This window comes from Tachypleus tridentatus, chromosome 8 (genome assembly GCF_004210375.1).
Source record: "Tachypleus tridentatus isolate NWPU-2018 chromosome 8, ASM421037v1, whole genome shotgun sequence".
Lineage (NCBI taxonomy): Eukaryota > Metazoa > Arthropoda > Merostomata > Xiphosura > Limulidae > Tachypleus > Tachypleus tridentatus.
The window spans coordinates 16234021-16257361 of record NC_134832.1 but is presented as its reverse complement, the minus strand read 5'-3'; the positions used below and the strand labels follow the sequence as shown (position 1 = coordinate 16257361).

General features: G+C 28.5%; 1 protein-coding gene across 1 annotated transcript in view; it reads left to right on the top strand.

Annotated features, from left to right (window-relative positions):
- Positions 1 to 23341, top strand: part of LOC143258590 (dystrophin-like) — a 194731-nt gene that overhangs the window by 51748 nt on the left and 119642 nt on the right. Inside the window, 14 exon segments of the mRNA XM_076517774.1 lie at positions 386 to 502; positions 1112 to 1297; positions 2600 to 2687; positions 4584 to 4831; positions 5316 to 5475; positions 6019 to 6191; positions 8873 to 9088; positions 10999 to 11112; positions 13686 to 13829; positions 14358 to 14537; positions 17576 to 17789; positions 18082 to 18185; positions 18705 to 18857; positions 21345 to 21506. Of these exon segments, the coding sequence (XP_076373889.1) occupies positions 386 to 502; positions 1112 to 1297; positions 2600 to 2687; positions 4584 to 4831; positions 5316 to 5475; positions 6019 to 6191; positions 8873 to 9088; positions 10999 to 11112; positions 13686 to 13829; positions 14358 to 14537; positions 17576 to 17789; positions 18082 to 18185; positions 18705 to 18857; positions 21345 to 21506 (2259 nt within the window).

Sequence of the window (23341 nt, the reverse complement as noted above, 5' to 3'; positions counted from 1 at the left end):
AAATTTATGCATGTGCTATAGATATGAATCTGCTAAATGCATCATCTACATATTTTACCATTATAGACCACACACACACACACTTTAAGTGGATTCCTTATCATCATGAATAATCCAATAAATCCAGTTTTCTAAAGAAACCTAAAAAGTGATATGAAGTGGTAAACTTGTACAATACTCTAGATGCAATTCTGAGGTCATGTAACATTAACATCACTGAAATATAAAACCAACATTGTATAGAAAGCTAAATGGTGATGTAAGATGATAGGTTATGTAAAGCACCATGTGTCATATATGTTGTTATGTTGTACTCTGTATGAAGAAAAACATTTTTAAACTTGGAAGAAACATGAAATTCTGAGTTAAACTTTGGTGTTTTTAGCTTTCACATTCAGGTGTAGAACAGAAAGTACGACAACAAGCAGAAAAACAAGCGAAGTCAGTTGGACAATACAGACGAGAAACAAGAACTATACAAACAAATTTGACAGGTTCTTTGGTAGGTTATAAAGAAGTCTATATTTGATTAACATTTTTTAACTTAGAAATATTAGAAAATATATTTTACAAGCCTGAAGAATGAATTCTTCTGAAAACCAAAAACCTTTTTTTTTTAATTCAAGCTAAAGATATTTGCTATGCTTGGGAGTCTTTCTGGCTATTTTTTAGTTTTCGTAAGTGGGAGTTTTAAAAACAAATGTAATGTGAATTTTTTTGCTATTTTTTTAATTGATTCATTAGATGAAAATTACTTTTAAGCATTAAAGTCTGTTAAATTCTTATTCTTATTAAGAGTAATAATGTGTTGTTTATCTTCTGCACTGTTACACAAATATCAATTTGTACAGTATTTTTGCCTTTTGTACTATATGTTTTTAAAATATATTAGCTTATTTTATAGCATCTTATTATCACTTTATTTAATAAAAAAAATGTAAACTCTTTTTAAACATTAATTTTGGTAAATTGGAATAGTGTCATATAATATATAAATTCATTTATATATAGTTAAATAGAAGTTATGTTCTAACTGTTTCACACTGACAGTATCTTTTAGCTGTGCAGTAGTATATAGTTTCACATCACATTTATTACTATTAATTCCCAGGTAACTCAGTCCACTGCAGGAGGTATCAAAAAGAGGCGATTAGATAGTTGGCAGATACAGGAATGGTATCGTAATTTGGATGCAATAAATAGTTGGTTAGAAAGAATTGAATGTACATTGTCTAATGGACAAGGTGGGAAAAGGTGGGATAACTCATCTTTACCAGATCAGCAAATTTTGCTTGAGGTTTGTTTCTGTTATACACAAACAAAACTTTTGTATTTATAAATCTTATAAATATTTATTTTATTATACATTTTTATATTAAATTAATAGAATAACATCTTTGATAGTAAGAAACTTGCTCTGATTTTATGGTATTTCTCTAATACTGCAAAACACTAGTAGTTTCTTTACGTTGAATTTAAATTGTCACATAGCAATTATATCAGTTTAACTTTGTACATTAAGTTTGTTTTTTTATGTTGATTATAATGGAATTCATTATCAACTACTCTTAACAGTACACAGTGTGAAAGTATACTATACTGATCTTTGAATAAGTTAGTTTTTATGCTAGGTTATATATATTCAGAAAATAAAAAAAAAAACTTCAGAAAATTATTTTGTTTTAATACATAATTTCCATATAATTCTTACCCTACATGCACTGTCAGGCTTATATCTAATTTTAAATTTACAAGATATTTCCAAGGAGTTGTTGGAAATTCAAACAACAAAAATTGTTAAATGTTTTAAGAAAAGAAAATACTCATATCATTTATTAGTTCCAGTTGGCATTGTTGAATGCTTAAAAATATTTACTGAGTGTAGAATTTCTAAACCACTGAACAGTATTGTGGGTTGAATAAGTGATGAATAAGAATAAAGAAACTCACTTTTAAGGTCTTTATCTGTTTACTAGTCCTTGAGCAAAAACATTCTTAAAAATTAGCTTGTTGTTAGATAACATTTTAATAGCACATCCTTTAATAAAACCCTTCTATAAATTAAAGTAGTCTATAAAATAGAAGAAATAAGATAATTTTAAAGTTATGGTTTTTAGTGACATTAGTTTTATTAAATATTTTTTTTATCTAGTTGTACCTTGTCATGTTGTAAAGGAGATTATTTTATCATTCATATCTCCTCCCTTTTAATAAATATTGATTTTTTGGATACATCCGTTTTTTTAAACAAGTGAAAGAATGAGTCAAGTGAATACATGTAATGCTGAGTACACATTAAAATAATGTGTGTTGTGGCAATTATTTATTATTTCCATTGATGAAAAATATATTAAAACATTTATTAAAACACTACTAATTCTATCTTCATCACTTGCTTCCCTTTAAGAGATCATTTTCACCCCACTCCCCCAACAGGGAGTGTGCCCCCCTCTTTAGGAAGTGCTGATTTAATGTATCAAAGTTAATGCTGGTTGATAAAAGTGAATACATTATCAAAAATATTTGTTGTTCAATTTCAGATTCACAATAACTCAGTCATTAAGAATTTTTAAAGTTTATATTTATTGTACTGTTATAGGAGGTTGAAGCTGATGTAGGAACTCATAAGGAGGAAGTTAGACAGGTTTTATCTCAGGGGCATCAAGTTATGGAAGACTTAAAATCAAGTAATTATATGAATAGTCTTGTATTAAAATTTAAAGCTAATGTGTTAATTCTTATAAGGCCATGATAAAGTGAAAAATTACTGGTATTTTATCTGTTTGGAATATCATCATCATCATCATTCATTGAAGTAATTATGGTAAATGAACACTTTTAATTTCACTTTGAACCATGTATTAATTGTAGTATGAATTTAAAAAAAACTGGAGTCAAACAAGAATATCTCGGAAACCCTAAAAAAATTTCGGTTAATAAACAACAAATGTCGATATATATTTTTAAGATTTTACCTCAGTCTAAAAGAGAATAAAAAGAAACATGTATAAATAAAAATTACAACAAATACTAACTGAATTCTACTTACTGTTACCTTAAAATAAAGAATGACAACAAATATTCTCATTTTATTTCATTTACTTTCTTATAAACTATTAGCAACACACTTTATTTTATTAGTGGAAAGTGTATTATCTATGCTGTGTTTGCTATTTAAAATTGCTTGTTGATCTGGTTCTGTAATCTCTTGTATATGCGAGAACCCTTGGAGAGAATGCAAAACCTGTAAAACTTCTCAAGTGAAACAAATATATTTATATGACTGCAATACATTATTGCAACTGCTCTTGAATTTGAAAACTTTTCCAGCTATATTTTACCTAAATATTTTATACCATTTTAATTTAAAATGAAAGATAAAGTTGCTGTTTGGTATATGTTTTAGTCTGAGCTAGATTGTAACAATTTAGTTAACTACTGAAGTCATATGGCTGTTTGTAGTGTTGTTGGTTATCAACTTTTGTCACAAGGTAATTGATGGCATCCATTATTTTAGCAAGAAAGTCTCTAAGTACCTGATTTGTTAAAGTATTTTCTACAGAACCATAATTTGGCAGAATCACGACTGACAGCCTTAATGATTTTCAAGAAGGATATAGGCCATTTGTGGCTGTTCATGCAAGTGCTCCACAAATTTTCCATTTTGCTGTATTGTCCACTGGAAATTTTTTAATATTGTAATTTGAAAGTGACTAAGTTTTCTGTTATTTTAAATTTTAACTTTGGCAGCATTATAGCGAGTTTTAGGGTAAAATTTTGTGGCATGGTTTGGACATATTTTTCAACCTGATGTCCATACAAATGTCTGAATGATGATTTCTATAGTCACTGACTTTTTTATTTTATCTGCTATTATTACCTTAATGTCAAAATATGCACTTTTCACTTTGTTGAAACTGTGTAATTCCATTTACTTTCCTAATTCTGACCAGTTTTTCCAACATTTGTGTTTAGAGCTGTTGGATTTTAATGAATGACAGGCACACGTACTGCAAAACTTGTTTCTTGTGCCTGTAGTCTCGCCAATTCCAGCATTAGCTGATGAGATTTTTCTTGTTCGTACAATCAAATCACGTGCAGAGTTTGCTGAAGATATTTTACTCATTTCTTTTTCCTACACTTCCATCTTGGCCAGATTAGGCTAGATAAAATTTTCTTGTTTCTCTTCCACACAACTGCAAGAGTTAGCTGAAGAGGGTTTTTTGTTGTTGTTGTTTGTTTGTTTTTTCATTTCCACATTTGATCCATTCCAGAGTTAGCAGAAAAAGACAGACCACTGTTTTGCAGAAACACATAATATATTCTTCCAAAAACAAACCACGTGATTATGATTTTGAATCCTTATTTCTCGGTTTGATATTGCAACACAATGTACCTGCCAATAATTTCAAGGTTTTAACTTTTGGCACATCAGTTGTTTAATTATTGAGAGTAAAGTGTGGCAGCTTTTTTTCTGATCATGTGAACTCCAGTATTTTAAAATAAAGTCTGATATTAATAATAAAACTTCTGTCAAAATTATAAGTTTTAACTTGATACTCGGTGTCATCGCTTTCACTTAGGTGGAGAAAACACGGAAAAGATGCAGAGTGTACTGCAAGAAGTGCAACGAAGATGGGAAGATGTCCAGGAAAAGATGGAAATGCAAAGAAGGAGGATTGAAGGATTAGCTGAAGCAGCACAGATACAGTCTGAATTAGATGTGCTGGAAGAGATGTTGGAGTCACACAGGAAGTGGTTGGAAAAGGCTGAGATCACTCTCCGTCATGGACAAATGGAGGAATTGCGAAGGATAGCAGATCAGTGTAAAGTGAGTACCTGAAATATTTTCTTTTGTAAATACCAAAATCTGAGAGAATGAGTTTTGTTTAAATATGAGTACTGATGTTTCCATTTTAAAACAGATCGTGATAGTTGTTTGGAAATTACATAGCTACACATACAACCATATGTGAGGGAACACACATACCAAATATCATTGCACATTTTTATGTATATCAGATATTTTAATACAATTTGAATATCGTAAAGCTCATTTTATTTACAAATAAAACTTGTAATTTTAATAATGTATGCTCATGCTTGTACATAAATTTAATGAATAGTTTTAGGTTGTTATTATAAAATGGGACTTCAATTTCCTGTAAAATTTTCCAAATCCTTATCTGTTGTCAACAAGATGATGAAAGCTAACTGACTCTATAAATTCAACAAACAGCTAAATTTAGTTAAGTATCTGTCATATGGTATTAATTTCTCAGTAGTGTGTTGTACCTGTTGTATTTTATCTATAGATAAGAATCAAGTCATTGCAAGGTCAGGAAGAAAAGGCTTCACAACTAAGAAAGCAGGCCAGAGGGTTACAGAACCAGCCTTTCATGCCTGCCACATTACCTGTTACACAACAGCTTGATCGGCTTGTTCATCGATGGGATGATATCAGTTATCGAATGGGTAAGTTTAGAGTTGTCACTTGAAAACAACATTTGTGGTGCTGGTTCTTCTCTGTCATTGTTTGTAAAGTTTTTTTTTTGTTACTGATATAAAGTAAATGGTAAGAAAAATTTGCAGAGTTTTTGATGCAATTAGAATATGTATAAGTTTGTAATAATTCTGATGCAAATGTAGATTTATTCTTACAGATAAGCTATGATATAGATAATATAAATCAAATTATGCATGTATCATTTAATAGTATTTCTGTAAAGACATTTCTGAAGTTAATGGAAATGGTATATTTGAAGACTCAGTTTTATTAAACAACTACACATTCAGCTAATTAGTTAAAAATCTGTAATTTGTTGTGTTTTTTTTTGTGTGATTCAAATTTTATAGTGCTAAGTCACAAGTATGAACCCACATCTCAGAAAGAAGGCTTAATCTTTCTTTCTTACATGTATGGGGAATACTTAATGGCAATTTGGCTTTATATTCATTATTTTTCAATGTAAAATTGCTCATTAAATTTGAGTATTTACAAATACATAAATCTCACAGGGGAACTGGAACGGAGAGTAAGTAATAGTGTAAATCACTCACCACCACCCAAGTTTCTAGAGGCAGTGGAAGCCTTAGAAAGTTGGCTGATGAGTGTACAGCAAGCTCTGACATCAGAACAGTTTCATGTGACTGACATAGAAAAGTTAGAGGATCAACTTCAGAAGTACAGGGTAAAAAATCTTTATTTACAACTTTAGCTCTTTATTATTGTCCATTATAATAAAAATGAAACGTTATTGTGTATTTTTAGCAACAGGTGTAATTTTATTTCTACTTTTAGTTACAATTTAGTAAGTGACTTCAAAAGGTTTACACATTTTGTGTTAATAATTGTGTTAATAAAGTTTTTTCAATTTTTGTTAGTAGATGGAATGTGTTTTGAAAGAAATGGGCCATTGTTTGAGCAATTTTACAATTTTTATATAAAGAATACATAAAAATATTTTCTAAATTAAATGAAATTCAGAGGGTTTAATACATAGATTTAATGAAGAGAGTCATTATCTCTTGAATAAACAGCAGATGACTGACTAATTATGCAGTGAATGTGATTACTCCACTGATGTTTCACACAACAAAGAATTTACATATTGTTAACATTTCACAACCCAATTAAGTGTTTTAATGTGCCATATATTATAAAAACAGTTTTGTAAATAACTAAAGAAGTGGCTGAAGTGCTATAAGAATCAGTTGATTAACTCTCTCATGATGGGTCAAAGGTCATGTCATGTTTGTTAACTTGCATTCAAAATTTTATTGAACTATTATCTGTATTTATGTCAATAAGTTTGAAATCAAATTGTAGATAATTCAAATTTTAGTATTATGCATTAATTTCTTAATTTAAAAGTAAATATTTAAATAAATGCCTAAACATTTATTTTGGTATGTCACATGGTATGTTGAATGCAACGCTGTTTAGAGTTAGGTGTTTGTGATGTCAAAATACAAAGTCTATCGTTTTGTACAAATTAGGGACTCAAATTACTAATATTGACAACTAGAATATAGAATAAGAACCTCATATCTTTTTATTTTGCTGAGATATGGCTTATGTACTGAAACACAGTAGACCTGTTCAGCTCTTTCCATTTTTAGAAATGGTCCCTTATTTTACTATATTTAAAAAAAAATCATTTTCATAACTAATTTTTAATAGTAATAATCTATATACATATGTATAATGTCAAATAGTTTAAATGTTAATGTATGATACAAAATACTAGTTCACTAAAATACAGCCAAGACCATGTCAGTTTTATATTATTGTGCACCTTGTCAATGCATGTTATGTAATGTTAACTAGGCATGACTAGTAAGTCAGTATAATAAAAAAAATAATAATAAATTTTTAACATTATGAAACTTAAGCTACTTAGACTAAACATTTGTATTTTCATGTTATAATATATAATCATTCTAGCAAAAAAAACCATAATTTATATTTATTTCCTACCTTTTTTATAGGGGTTAAAAGGTTAAGTGACAGACCCAACATAGGTTATATAAAATAACATAAGATATAAAGTCTTACAAAAAATAAATGTTTGATATGTAAGTAGGAGGTTATAGAGATTATGCAAATAATATTTGAACCTTTTGGGATGAAGAATAGATTTTTAATTATGACATGAAATCACTTTAGACTTGGACTAGTAACCAAACTGATTTGATATCTTCACAAACAAATCTTTATTAATGTGCATAGCTAAGCAAAGAACAACATTATCATAAAATAAACAGCAAATCAAAGATACTTAATTTTAATTACAGTTTTATAATATGCATTTTGTTCATTTAAATTTTATAAAAAATAGATGTATTATATGCAGATTTTAGGACATGTAAGTGATTCTCTATAATTGAAGTGTAAACCCCATACAAGAAGAAAAACACATACCAAACTGTATTGACAACCCATCGAAGAAACAATTCTTCAAGATCCTATGAGAACACAGAATAAGAGAGATTTACATACTCTTGAAATCATTACAGTAAAACTAAGAAAATCAGTGATCAGTAATTGAGAAAAAGTTCTTTGACTGTTCCTGAAACTATAGTTACATTTATAATAATTTTTTTAAAAAGTGTAAAAGTTATAAATGCATCAAATTGTTAGTGAAAATTATTAAATGTTTGAGCTTCCATTATAATAGAAATACAACAGTAGCATGTGTAGAAACATCCACTTTGTTTTGAGTATCAAAACTATAGGTTTCAAATTCAGCATAAAGTAAAGTAACATATATCAAAACTGTTAAATCAGTGTGTAATCAGTGTGAGATGATACTAAAGTTTTGTAATATGTCAACATATTAAAACTACAGTGTTTCACTTTAATGGTGTATCTCTTGACTTGACACTTATCATATGTTCATAAGATGACAACTACATTTACTATAATTTTGAATATTGGAACTAGCTCAGTCAGTCTGAAATGATATTTTCTTAGTATTATTAGACTTCAAAAAGCTAATAAGATTAGTTGCAAGAACATTTTTAATCATGACATGATGTATCAGAATGTAGAGCTATTAAGTTCTCATAATGTTTAACAATTTAGTATCATATAACATTTTGTTAATCTGGTCATCATTCTCTGAATCATGCATATACTGGAAGCTTGGGTTTTGTTTACATCAACAACATTTGCACAATATTGTAAAATAACCATCGTTTACATCAACAAGAATGAGAATACCATACAAATTTTTATTGGTTCATTTAGATTGTACAAATTTTGTAAAAGTGAATCATAGAGCCAGATAGAAAACTAAAAAGAATATTTTATGCTGTCACTATATTCTGAATTATTCTTGTCATGAAATGTTTTTGTGTGGTTTTGAAGGAACTGCAGACCACTGTTGAAGAAGAAGAGTCAAATCTTCAGTACATGAACAATACAGCTGAAGAACTGTTATCTGGACAACCTGAAGCCCCTTGGCTTGCTGATCTAGAGCGCCAGCTAAGAGATTTGAATGCATACTGGAATGATGTCTGTACGCTACTGGATGAACGACAAGATCGAATAGAAAGAACAATAGCCCAACTGAAACAGTTTCAGGTTTATAAATTTTTATTTCCATGGCTTCTAAAAATGCTTTTAAATATTTGAGATTTTTTTAAAACTAATAAAAGTTCAATCTTATACATTGTTGTGATTTTCACTAGTTTATTTCTAATTTTTAAAGGAATTATTGTAACATAAATTACTTTTGGGTTACAGTGGACAATTCATATTCAAAGTGCATGAAAACTTATAATTTCATTAATTTAGTGAAACCATTTGATAAAAGTTATAATAAATACAATATACAGTTAGACATATTTGCATTGTTTTTGCTTGTTTGTTTGTGTGTTGTTGTTTTGTTTTGTTTTTTTTATAAAAACTTATAAAAGGTTGTAAAATACTAATTTCTGAAATAGTTTAAATAGTTCATAATTCACTGGAGAGTTTATTTTCCCCATGAATACGAGAAAATAGAAAGTAACCTAGACATTAATCAAACCATATATCATTTCTTACACTGATAATCATTTCAATACAGTAGAAAAGGACAATAAATGTTTGCTATAAATCTAAGAGAAATATGTCCAGTGAACTGAAAATTGTAATAAAATAATACAAAGTTTTATACTGCAAGTTGAAATATTTTCAGGTTTTTGTTTTGTTTTTCCAAAAAACATATATGAAAAGAAAATCTACAGATATTGCTTTTCTCTTCTATAAGAATTAGTTTCATAATTTCATCATGAAACACAAATTGTGTTGTAGTACTCATTCCAAGATTTTTTCAAATCAGTCAAAACCAAGATATTTATTCTTATTGGTGATATAAAGTAATTGTGCAGGATTAAGAATATGAAAGCTGATAGCTGAAACACCTCTAGGAAGTAGGCCTTCAGAAAGTACATTTTAAAGAAAGTGTTTTAGTTTCTAGATTTTACTTTAGAAACCACAGTTATGTTTTTATTCCTTTAACAGAGTTTTGATTATGACATGTAGCTTTGTATATATTATTCTGAATTGATAAAGGAGGAACCAAACTGTTTTAAAATTATTGATTTAAAAAAAACACTTGGGAATTGAGCTCTTAGAATTTTTTTATTTATTTATTTAAGAACCAGTTAATGTTCTTCTTAATTTCTTATAAATATTCTAATTAATTTTTGTAATTACAGTCCATGTTGCTGATGCTAGACTGGGCTTGCATTTCTTTGCCCTGTTGTTAGTGTCAAACAATGATTAAGAAATCTTGATATTCACTTCTTTATTTGCAAAATGTAATTCTCTCTTATTTACATTAGGAACTTGGTGTTAGAAAATGATAGAGTAATAACGATAATTGAATAGAGGAGAAATAAATTTACTAATAAATAAAAAAAAAACAACAAACCATTAGACTGCTGAACAGATGTCTCCCTATAATCTATGATTTAAAAACTATGGAAGTTGCCACACTACTTGGATTATACACTGACATGCATACCATGAGAAGGACTACAGAATTGGAGGGAGAAGAGAATGTTGTGTTAAAAAACTTGTAGCATGTAAACATAACCATAATGTAATATATAAATAAGATTTATTTCATCAATTTCGCTCCTTTCACGGACTACAATGTGCAACTTTACTGAAACGTTTTCAGTTAATTCTTGTCCTGGAATCTAAAGATATTTAAGTTAAGTATAGTGTTGATAGTTGTTACTTTTTTATGAAAAATTCAGTTAGTCTGTGAAACACTTTTTTTTAAAAAGCTCTACTATTATTGTAGCATTTCCTCCTGTATTGGAAAGTTCAGTTTTTATCATATTTATCTCCATTGATCTTATTTTAAATCAAGAAAAAATTATTTTGGCTAAAAATAAAATTATGTGCAGGAACAGTGAAGCCAATTAGAGCAGCTTATAGCTATTGAAGAATCAAATGAAAAAATAACATTACACGTTTTGGAATTTCATTCCTTAATCCAGGAAGAAACGGATGGTTTAACCAGCTGGATGCTTGATGTTGATCTGTTTCTTCATGCAGAAGAGGCAGCTATTGGAGATGTTGAGACTCTACAAGCTCAATTGGAACAGAGTAATGTAAGGTGTTTTTTTCTTCTTTGTTTTACAGGCTGTTTATGTTCTTTTAAAGAGAGAATTTGTGTTTTGCCATATGGATTTGATTACACTGCACAACAAAGTTTTTGCTTCTTGAACACTGTTGGGTGTTTCTTATAGATTTTTGGCTGCTGATCATGAAAATCACATCCAAATTTGCCCATCACGTACCATTTCATCGAAATCTTTAGTTTTGCTACAGTGGAAAAACGATATCAGGGCAACTGGAATCTATCAATGTTTGCTGACTACTGTTGGGCACTGCAACATGACGCACCAGACATTGAATACAAACGAAAATCAGGAGCAAAACACTTTTAATTATGTTGAACTTAATAGCATAATAGAAACATAAACGTAATTAAATATATTATTGCCGGTAAACAGCTGTCTATTTCTCAGAGTTCCTACGTGATGAAGCAAAACCAAAACTATAGTTGTGCATATCCACCAGGTACCTGGCACAATCAGCAAAAACTTTTCAAAAAAATTGTTGTGCAGTGTTATTGATCTTACTGAAATATAACTTTATTTCTGGTTAATAAAATATTTTGTAATAAGCCATATTTAATAACTACACCATTCTTCGATCAAAATGCCTGCTTTCTTTCTTCCTAATTAATATTGATTTGTAAATAAAAACTGTACGTTATATTTGCAAAATATATTTAATCAAGTAGTTACAGACACAGAGACTTTATTTCATTATTGTATAATTGGTTAACTTTAAAATTTTTCATTAATGATGTGGAAAATGGTGTTAAGGTATCATCTCTAAGTATGCCAGATAGTTTTTGTGTTAAGTAAGCTATACCTATACTTGAAATAATTTGTTGTATTTTATGCCTGAAAAATATCTTGTTGTATCAGTCTATGAACATGCAAATAAAAACACAGTAAGTACTAGTTTACTTTGTTTTTTGTTAACTTGTTTAGTTGGTCGTGAACTCCACCCACATTTTTGGAACTAGCAAGACCATACTTGACAGGCAAGCTTGGTGTAACTTATCGGTATTCTTTTCTGTATGGATCTCAGGGGAACCATTATTGAAACTGTACTTACACACTTTTCTCAAGTTTACAGGACCAAATTTAGCATGTGTGCTCAGGCACATGAGCAAGTGTCCTAATGAGGTGCTTTTACCCCCCTTGAAGCAGCTACTGTAGTAATTAGGGTATTGGAGGAGCTTGATTGGTACATTTGGTTTATTTTTAAGTTATGAGGGAGTTTTATAATTCTGCAGCATAACATGGGTATTTTATTCTAGTACATATGATCGTACTAATCTGCAGAATTTGAAAAGTCTTAACAACCTATAGCAAACAGCAAACTAGTTCAAAGTTTGTAAATAGAAAAAATAATTATTTTCTGCAACTTTTTTTATTTACTGTTCTATTTTAAGAAAAGTAACTGAAATTTACAAGGTTATTTCAAATAATAACAATAATGTATATACACAATGTATTTAAACTGAAATGTGACTGTATTGTACAATATATTTTTTGTCTGCTAAAACACGCCCAAGACAGGTCACTTTGTAAACATCAGTTTTATATTCTAGGATACAGTAACATGGATGCAGATGTACCATATCATTTTAACTCCTCTATTGCTAGCCAGACATAACTGAAAGGTTAATATAATGAAAATAATAAATATTTAATGTTATAAGATTTAAGCTATTTAAACTAAACATTAGAATTTTTATGCTCTAATTTGTAGTCAATTGTAGAATGAAGAAAATGTAACTTATATTCATTTCCAAATTTGAATGATAGTTACAATATAGTTCATATCTACTAAGCTTGTACAGAGATTCAGTAGGAAAAATATTAGATAAAATAGTGTTTTTTTAAGAAATGATTGATAATTATCTGAAGTTTATAATGATATTTGTCTGTGAAATTTGAAAATGTTCTGATGTGATGTATAAAAGTATTTTTAATCTTAAAACTAAAATCACTGCATGTTTAATAGTTAACATGCAAAACAAAAATAGCACAAGAAAAAGATTGCTTTAAAACTATTAAAATTTAGTAAATTAATTTTGTATTTTATGTATGAAAGCCTTGTAATGTTTACTTATAATCTTCCAATTTTCATGAACATATTCTTACTAATTTAAAATTTATAGCATAAAAAATATAACAAGCACAAAATAGTTACTAGGCCAGTACCAGGAACCAAGTCTGTACTGAAAAGATTAACTAGTGTAAAATTCATTTTGATTTAAATCATGGTAAAGAAATAAACTCAAATTTTATGAAAAGTATTTTGCTCGGGTTGTTGGATAGTCTAAGTTATTTCAGTATTAAGTTTGAAGAATTACATGCATTAGTAAGTTTTGTTACATAATGGTTCAACTGAAATGACTTAGCAAAGTTTTATTGAAGATGTTGATTTGTCGAGGTTTAAAAAGTATATTAAATCACCCAACACATGCAAAGTGTTAAAATCATGTAAATATCATAGGAGCTTTTTTTGTGATTTTATGTGCTCATTTTATACTTCATAGAAAATTTAAAAGATAAAATTACTTTTTCTTCACATGTAGGCTTTACAAGATGATATTAAGACTATTCAACCTAATGTGGACAACATCAATTCAACAGGCAGAGAGCTTTTACAGAATGCAGAAGTTTCTTTCAGCAACAGACTCAAAGACAGACTCTCTCAGTTGAATGAAAAGTGGAACACTGTAAGATAATAATTGTGATTTATTATGCATAGAATTGTGTATTCATAACCATTATGTGTGTAGTACTGTACACAGCATGTATAACTTTTTAACCAGTTTAAGGCTGTTGAAGTTGTTTATGTATAAAGGAAAATATGTTTTAGAAAATTTGGTACTGTATTTACTGTTATTTTTATTTAAAATTCAGTCCTAAAGCCAGAAAAAATCTTTTACAAATATAATTAAAGAAATAGAAACAGAACAAAGAAAATAGTACAATGGTTGAACCCAGAGAGAAAATTCTAAAGAAAAATTAATTTATCTACATTTACCAGCATGCCAATAATATTGGGAACATCAAACAAGCTTGTACAAGATGATAGAAAACAAAGCATCTGTATAATTTCACAGCATGATAGACTCAGCATATCATTATCTTTAATTTGCTTTAAACCATTTTAAATATATACTTACTGCATGGCAACAGTTTTACAATAGTTTTGAGTACTTAAGTTTCATCTGAAAACTTCTTTTTTCATTTTTTATAAGGTACTACGACTTGCACAGTCAAAAAACACCAGTTTAGAAGAAGCTCTGAAAAAAAGCCAAACTGCAGTTTCTGGTATTTCAGAGTTTGAGAAATGGCTTGTCTCTGTTGAATCTGAGATGCCAAGTGATGAATCAATCACTACCTCAGTTGAGTTACAAACTAGGACAAAGAAGTTTCAGGTAATTTTTTATGTATATGTGTATGATTAGTTTTTAAAAACTTTGTATATTATCTATCTAACTTATGTTGGTTAATTCACAACTTTTGAGAGTAAACATGCATACAGTATTTTATGTAATGAATCATTTTATGTTTCTTTCATAATTTAAAATATTTTGAGTGGTGTAAAGCCTTTGGAAATAGGATTATATGTAGTGTATTTGATCCTTGACTTAATATTTTGTAAATGTTGTTCAATATGGATGAATCAACTGTTTTTAAAAATTTTACTCCTGTTACGTGTATTTACTAAAGCATTTTTGTGAAATATTATGTATGTTTGTACTAACATATAAATGATATAGATACCAAAGATGTTCAAGTACCTTGATATCTGGATCTGGATTAATTAGGCGTTTTACTGGATGTTTTTTAAACTTCTACAAAAGTATTGGAAAATTATTCAGGATCATTTTAAGACTGCTATTTACATGTAAACCAAAAACCATATATTCATCCCTTATTTAATATACTGTTGCTGAATTTATGATGTTGTAACTACATGCACTCTGGTTGTTTATAAATACTGTAGATCCATTTGGTGGTAGTGTGTATATGAACATGTTTAGTGATATTTTAAAGCACACTGTTAGGAGTTGATATCTGATTCCCATAAACACACTTATATAAGACAGTTAGCCAGTTAAAGAGAGGTTAAGTACGTGGCTGTAAAGAAAGCATAACTGGAAAGCTACCTCATAAGTCTCATAACCACTTCTGGCAACAAAGTCTGTGGTATATTATTTTGAATTTTATGTTAAAGCACATAGTTTTTAAATTGTTCTGCTATTAATTGTGAGAATGCTTTACTGTGGTTATAGAAAATATGTAAATTAATGCATTTTATAAGTTTTTAGTGATGTTTTGTGAAATTAAATGTTACTTAAATTAAGCTTGAAAACAGATAAAAAGTAATTTCCGTGTTTTTAATAAACATCATATTACAGATGGATATGAAATCCAAGAAAATGCATTAATCTGAAATCTTAATAGTTTTTACTGTAACATCAAATTGCATGGACTGTTTTTGAGCATCCAGGCCACAATATTAGGTTTATTTTATTATTCTAAGTTTATTTATTAAATTTGTTTTAATTTGATTCTTTTACGTGTACATGACACACTATGAAATATGGTCAGTCATAACCTAACTTTCAAAACAAATAAAAAAAGATGAAGAATAAGTTTTAGAACTTTCAAACCAATTAAAGTTATCATTTGAAAAATAGGATACAAGTTGAATTCCTAGATACTTTAAATCATATTTTAAAACACTGAAGACATTTTTATTGATTTACAAGAAAACAGTTTTAAATTAAATGCTGATTCAGAGCTTCAGAAACACTATGTATTTTTTTTAAAATGAAACTTCTTATTACTTATTGTAAAATTTTAAATAAATAAATAAATATATATAGACAAATGTATATTTAATTACTGATTGTTTTCTTCCCCTTAATGCTTGAGGAATTGTAATTGGTGAGTGTCTTATAAGGTGTTTAAATAGTATATAATATAATTAATGTTACAGTTAATTAATATTACATAAAAATCAAAATAATGTGTAGTATAATAAATGTGTAATTACTGATTGTTTTCTTCCCTCTTAATGCTTAAGGGGTCATTACTGATAAATGTCACACAAAGTGTTTAAACTGTTTCATATGTTGTAGTGAAATATTGTGTGAAGAATGTGATGTGGAAGTTGTTTTCTATACTTTTTTATTGTTGTTTTTGAAGCAAACTAACTAGTGAAATACAAGTTCTTTATTCATTATGTATGTAGGAGTGTGTGTTTATATATTATGATTTTAGTTGTGCAAACACAACAGTAGTTGTTGAGTTGTTTAAAAGAACTTTTTGCATTGACTTTTGTTTTATTATAAATAGCAATGAGAAAGACATAAGCAAGATAAGAGTGTAATATTACTTGAAATATGTTCAATGATCAAAAATACACAAATGGGGTAGGTTTTTTACTACCACTTGTACAGCAGTTTATATTTTTTTGAGTAATAATATCCTAAATTTCTCTATTTTTAATCACATTTATAATGAATGTGACCAAAAACTTGTTACTTAATTAGTTTGTCTTTTAAAACATTATTCAAATCACTCCTAATTATAGTTTAATGAAAAAGTATTAAAACTTATTGTAGACTTGACTGTATTTTTAAGTGAGTTTTTTTTAATCACAATATAAAAAAACCTAGAGAAATCAGAATATCTGAAAATAACAATTAAGGAAATCTCTTCAGATTACATGACCATGTTTGTATTCAAGGTATTATAAACTGATAATGTCAAAGGTTTTCCACCACATTTCATGAAATTATTTGGTGAGAAAGAAATGTGTTACATTTATATATTTGATCATAAAAGATGTTGAATCAACTGGCTTTTGTTGAAAGATAAATTTGTCAATGCGTATGTTAGAAGGAATGAAGGAGAAATTTCATGAGTTGTAAATATTTTTGTAACAATAGTTTTAGCTGCTTTGAAAAAATTATTAGTTAATCTTGTATATTTAAAAATAATGTTTAATAATTATTTTATTCATAATGTAAGAGATAGAAATGGAGGTTATCTTAACACTCCTACGAAAAGTGGGGCCTAATAGGCCCCAGAGCAACTTGAAAGGTTATTAATATTAGGCTAATAATTTTGTATTTAAATGAAATTGCCATTTAAATCCATTAATGAATGGATTAACGAGATTCCCACTGTCCCTATCTACTATCTAGCGAAACCACAGCCAGGGGAACGGGCTTGGAGAAATCAGGACTAGAAATGTCTTTTCGTAGGAGTGTTAACTAAAAGGTTTTGGTTTCCAAGATTCTTGAAAGCTTTAAAAAAATATATATTTTTTCTTCATTTTTATAGTGTGATTATGATTGTAATATATTTTTAGTCATGACTTAATTTATTAGTTAATCTTCTTTCAGTGGAACAAAGGCTTATGAAAAGTGAATTTTATTTGTTAATGCTCCTTTTCCAGTTGATAAAGGACAAATTAGATGCGAAAGCTTCAGACTATCGTCGTCTGAAAACTGTCATTAATGATATGCTTGCTAGAGGTAGGACAACAAGATTGGAAGAACTCTTATCACGGTTATCGATTTTTAACACACGTCTGACTGAGATGACAAAGAAAGCCCAGGATTCTTTTTCAGCTTTAAAAAAGGCAACAGGAAAATATGCAGAATTCAGAAGTAAGTGAAAAATTTATACATATTTTGAGAGTTAAAAGTTAGTTTACTCGTATTAAAGTGTGTTTGATAAACACATAATATTATAACAGAATTGCTTTATCAGTTTAGTAGATTTTATTTCAGCTGAGAGGTGTGGGAAAGTTTAGTAGTGTTTAAAAAAGTGCAATTCCAATGAGTCCAAAGATGTAACAAAATTTAAAATATTAATAATCCTGGAATGTTCTATTTAAATATTAATTCAGTTTATTTAAGAATGATGTATTTTTTCTGCATTGATGCTAAATTCTAACAGGTCTGATGATGACTGAGAAAGATTGGTTGGATCGTCTGGAAAGAAAGTTGAAACGTTCACCAGAGTCAGCAGCTGATGCTGAGGAAATTTCTGAAAATCTAGATGTATGAAATATTTTAATTTTAGTAAGAATAATAATACAGGTTTATACCTTTTTTGCATATATTATTCTTATATTAAAAGTAATCAAATAATAGGATTATATGAACAGTTAGAAAAAGGGTACATTTTTTGTTATTTAGTAGTGAGAGCATTAATGTTGAAATAAAAGAGAACTAAATAATTTTCTTTCATGAAAGTGTACCACCAATTTTTTAATAATGTGTGGTAATGTATGTTTTTTGTAATAGAAAGCTCTTTCCAGCAAGAATTGTGAAATTATTTTAATCAAAACTCTTGCTCATTGATTACAAATTTTTATTTCTTTAAAATTGAGAATCACATATGCTGTGAGTTTCATGTTTTTCACTAACTGTGTATCAATGTATGAAGTATTCAATTTTCTGGGTTTTTTACGTTTTATTTTGTTTGTTGTAATTATTAAATACTCGTAATGGATTTTACTGTCATGTGCACTTTTTACACCTTTATATTTTAATATTAAAAAGAAATTTATTTGGTAGGATTTGGAAAACTTCCTTCGTCATCACCCTCCTGATCGTATACAAACTATTCAAAATATTGCTCAGACTCTTATAGATCAGAATATCATGGCTGCTCTGCTGCAGGAGGAAATTGATCTAATTACAAAGCGTTGGAACACCTTAACTCATCAGGTGATGAATAGTGAACCATTTTTCTCAGATTCATTATTTTTGTTACTTCTCAGTAATTTTTTTTAGTTGTTTCTTTTGATTTCCTGAAAATATGAACAAAGCATTAATTTAGCAATTAGATTGTTGCAGGGCTTAACATATCTAACAAGAAAAGATGTCTTGAGTTCAGGATTGATTTAACTCTTTGGACCCAGGTATTCTTTACTGGGCATGACACAAAGTTTTAGTGTCTTACATTAAAAAAAGTTAAACTGTTTTTTGTTTATGTTAAACAAATTAGTATAGCATAAAACTGAACTAATAATACTTATTTTAATGGTATATAAGTTTTAAGTTCTTAATAGTATAAGGAAATGTTTTAAATGCTGAACCTCTTCTAATGTCGCACATTAACACATTTTCACTACACACCTTCTCTATTTTATCCACTAACCATTCAAAATGTACGAAATTAAACATAAATTGCTTCATATAGAATTATTATTAATTAGACACACCATAACTTTTATAGCCTTCAATTTTTTTTAGTTATAGTGCTATAAATAAAAAATAACAAGCCTCCTGCCACACCTACTTGTGACATCCTCTCTTTGAGGTTTTGTTAATAGTTCTCTTTTACATTTAGTTATATAATACCTATAACCAGTAGAAATCAGGATTTCTATCTGTTAAATGATGTATTATGTCACATTGTGGTTCTATTAAATAATCATCAGTTTCACGTATAATACAACTTTTGTTCCCAAGAGAATCACAATAGATAGCATGGATGAATTTTTAATGGCTCTTGTTGCATAGTTAGAAACACAGATAAATTTTGAGAGTTAGGGAAAATTGTCTTCTTTTTGCATGTTATCATTTTATGTTCTTTGGTGCAATGTTTAATTAAATAAAAATGTTTCAAAGAACTACTACCATTAGTATACAATATGTAGGCTTAAATGTCCTCAATAATTGACGGCAAGAAAAAAATTTGGTAAAGTAATATATTTGTTTTTCATGTTTATTTTTTTTATTATAAAAGTAACTAAAATGTAGAAGTAAGGATCTTTTTAGGAAAGTTAAGATTAGATTAAGTAAAATAAATAATAATAAAAATGGTTCACATAGCACACGTGAGCTGCATTTCCCCCGAGTGACTTACAACTTCTTGTGGCATGGTTCAAAGGACAATAAAACAACAAAAGTTAATTATCATTAGATGACTACTGTTATGAGCATAAAGCTACTTAGGATAAATTAATCTAGTTTCATGTTACAATCTGAAATCATTTTAGAAAGAAAAATAAAGGATTTTTGATCTATTTGGAATTTTTTTGAGTTCTGTGGTCAGTTGATTAAATTGAACAATTCCGTTTTGCGTTAGAGTAGAGAAAATAACAGATTAAGTATAAAGTTTTACTGGAAAAAACATTTTAAATGTATTTAGGAGGTGAAAAGAATCACACAAAGGAAATCTGAGATTTTTGAGATGAGAAAATGTATTTTTAATCTTAACATGAAATTTACTTTGCACATGGTTTACTCAAAACAAATGCTTAATGTATTCATGGACAAATCTTTCAGTTTATTAAAGATATTTCACTAAAAATATAATTTTTTTAATGTGAAAAATTTGTTAATTAAAAGATATACACATTGTATTGAAAGTTAGAAGTATTAAATCTATAGAGATTTTAAAGGAGTACAAAGAGGTCATTACATTGGTCAGTTTGACTAAGCCCATGTTGAGAGAGTTAAAACTAAATTCAAAAACATTATAATGATATTTAAGTAGTGAATATAATGTTAGGAAAAGATTAGCAACTTGTAACTGATAAACTTCCTTTTTCTAAATGTTATCCAAACTTATAAAAATTTATTAGTTGAAGCTGTTCCACAAGTAGTATGGAATTTAGTTACTTATTATAACTGTGATTGTGAGGACAAAGAGAAGAATATAAAAAAGATTCATTAGTGTATTTGTATATCTTAAATTATTTACATATTTATTTGTATATAATTATCTAATTATCATAGGGAACTTTGATTTAAAAATGTATACAGAAAATTCAAGAATATTGTTGGTAGGATAATTGTCATATTAACTGGCTGTTTTTGAGTGCATTCATAAGCAAAATGAACTATATTACATGTGTTAAAGTAGTGTTAGAATTAAAATAAAACAATTTGTTATAATACTTTCTATCAATTTTGGTGATGTATGAATTGGTGGTTAATATATTATATGGAATCTAATATTATCAGGGTGGTGAGGGAAGCTCATTTGTGTTGGAAGTGGTAATTTTAAAATTCTTGTTAAGAAAATGATATGTTACTCGATGTTTTGATACACAGAAAAAGATCTACTGATTGTAGATAATTATGTTTTTTTCAGTGTAAAATAATATTTTATATTCATACTTGCTGAAAAGTTTTCAGAATGTTTTATTTCATTGTTAATAATGAAAAACAGTAGAAGAATAACATATTTCATTGGTTTTTCAGGGAAGAGAGCATCAGCAAGTTCTGGAGAGTAGAATTGCTCAGGCTCAGCAGTGTGAATGTCAGGTTTTAGCAGTTCAAGGTTGGATCACACACATGGACACTGTGTTGCAAAATAGGCTAGACAGTGACATTTTAGCCCAGGATGTGCCAGAGGAAAATGCTGTGAGTAGTACTTTGAATATTTTTTGTGCTTTAAAGTAACATATTAGTAGTTTGAGACTTGATGAGATCATTGGGAAAAATATTTTAGTCTTTAATTAAGCAGTTATACAGAGATTTAATGTGTAAAAAATGTATGTTTTCTCTTTGTTTTTTTATATCAAGAACAGCTTTTTCTCATAACAACTAAATTAACATGTGATAAAGTAAAAGTCTTAAACTTATTAGGACTGAAAAGCTTTTGAGTTTTATAAATTCAAAGATAGTAGCATGTAGCTCTCTCTCCCTCATGTGATCATACAGCTTGTGAAAAAGAGTCTTATACCTGGCCTTGTGGTAAAGGTACTTGACTTGCAATCTGTGACTCATGGGTTCAAATCCCTGTCACACTGAACATACTCACCCTTTCAGCCATGGGGCATTAAAATCTGATGGTCAGTCTCACTATTCATTGGTAAAATATTTGAGGTAAATCTTGTATGTATATGGAATTATGCATGAAACTGCAGTAACTCATTGTAAATGGTTTAGAAAGTATAACTTGTATATGAACTAAAGATGAAAGAAAGAAGTGTACTTTACATATTACTAAATGTTTAAATATGCTTAATTTTGCTACTGTATTTATTGAATTTCTTGTCAAACAATGAATAGTTTTGCAAGAATATAAACATTATATTTTCTGTTACTATTTTTAAGGTAAAAGATATTATTGGGAAAGGGCAGATTCCATACTCAACATCGTACATTTATCATAAATCTACTTTATATAAACATTGTTTACTTAATCTCTCTCTAACATGGTGATTTGTTACATAAAGCAAGTAGTGGCGTGTGATTTGCTTTTCCTTCAGTTTGATGGTGTAAGATTTATAGGGGGATACCAATGTGATGTTGAATTTTTGTTTCAATATTGATTTATTTCTTATTTTACAAACGTTTTGTAAAGTGAAACTTTTCATAATTACTTTTCAAAATACAAAAGGATTTAAAATTCGGTAGGTAAAAACCAAACTACTTGTAAAAGATGGCATGGCTTCTTTCAAGAATTCAGCCAAAGCTTACTTTTAATGTGCATTTATACTCTTAAGTATTTTAACCTTTAGTTAAAAAAAAAAACAGCTGGATATTGTCAGATGAGAAGATTAATAAAGGTTAATAATATCATTAAGCTGAATGATATAGAACAATTCACTAGTTATGAAATGATAGGTAATCTACCCATGTAAATGGATATACTTGTGTCTAACATTATGATAGGTTGTAAAAACAAATTCAAGAAACATCACGAGGAAATTATGTAGTAGATAAAATAAGTATTTGACAAAAGTGCAAATTATCATAAAATAAATAGGTACCAAATTTTTCTTATAAGGTTACTTACAGTCTAAAATCAAATGTTTTTAAAAAGACAAACCAATGTAAGTCTTGGACAGAAGCTGAAATCCCACTTGTATTACAGAATAGACTAGTTATTTTGATATCACTAAAACTATTACGTTACCTTAAAATATGCTGTAAAATGTTTTCCATAAAGTTGTCAGTCTTCACAGAAGGTCACTTCAGGCAACAGGTCTACCTGAAGAAGAACTGATTCATAATGAACTGAATGAAAAATTAAAATTTATATATAAAAGAAAGTTGCCTGAAACATCACTAAAGAGACATACTCTTGTATTGGCTGAGTGTGTCCTAGTGTTTAGATTGACAAACTGTAAATCACAACCAATGATGTTTTTCATCCCATTACTGCAAACTCACACACTGCACTTTAGAGCTGTGGATGCATTTCATGGTGGTCAAATACTACTATTTTATTAGAGTAACCAAAGGTGGCA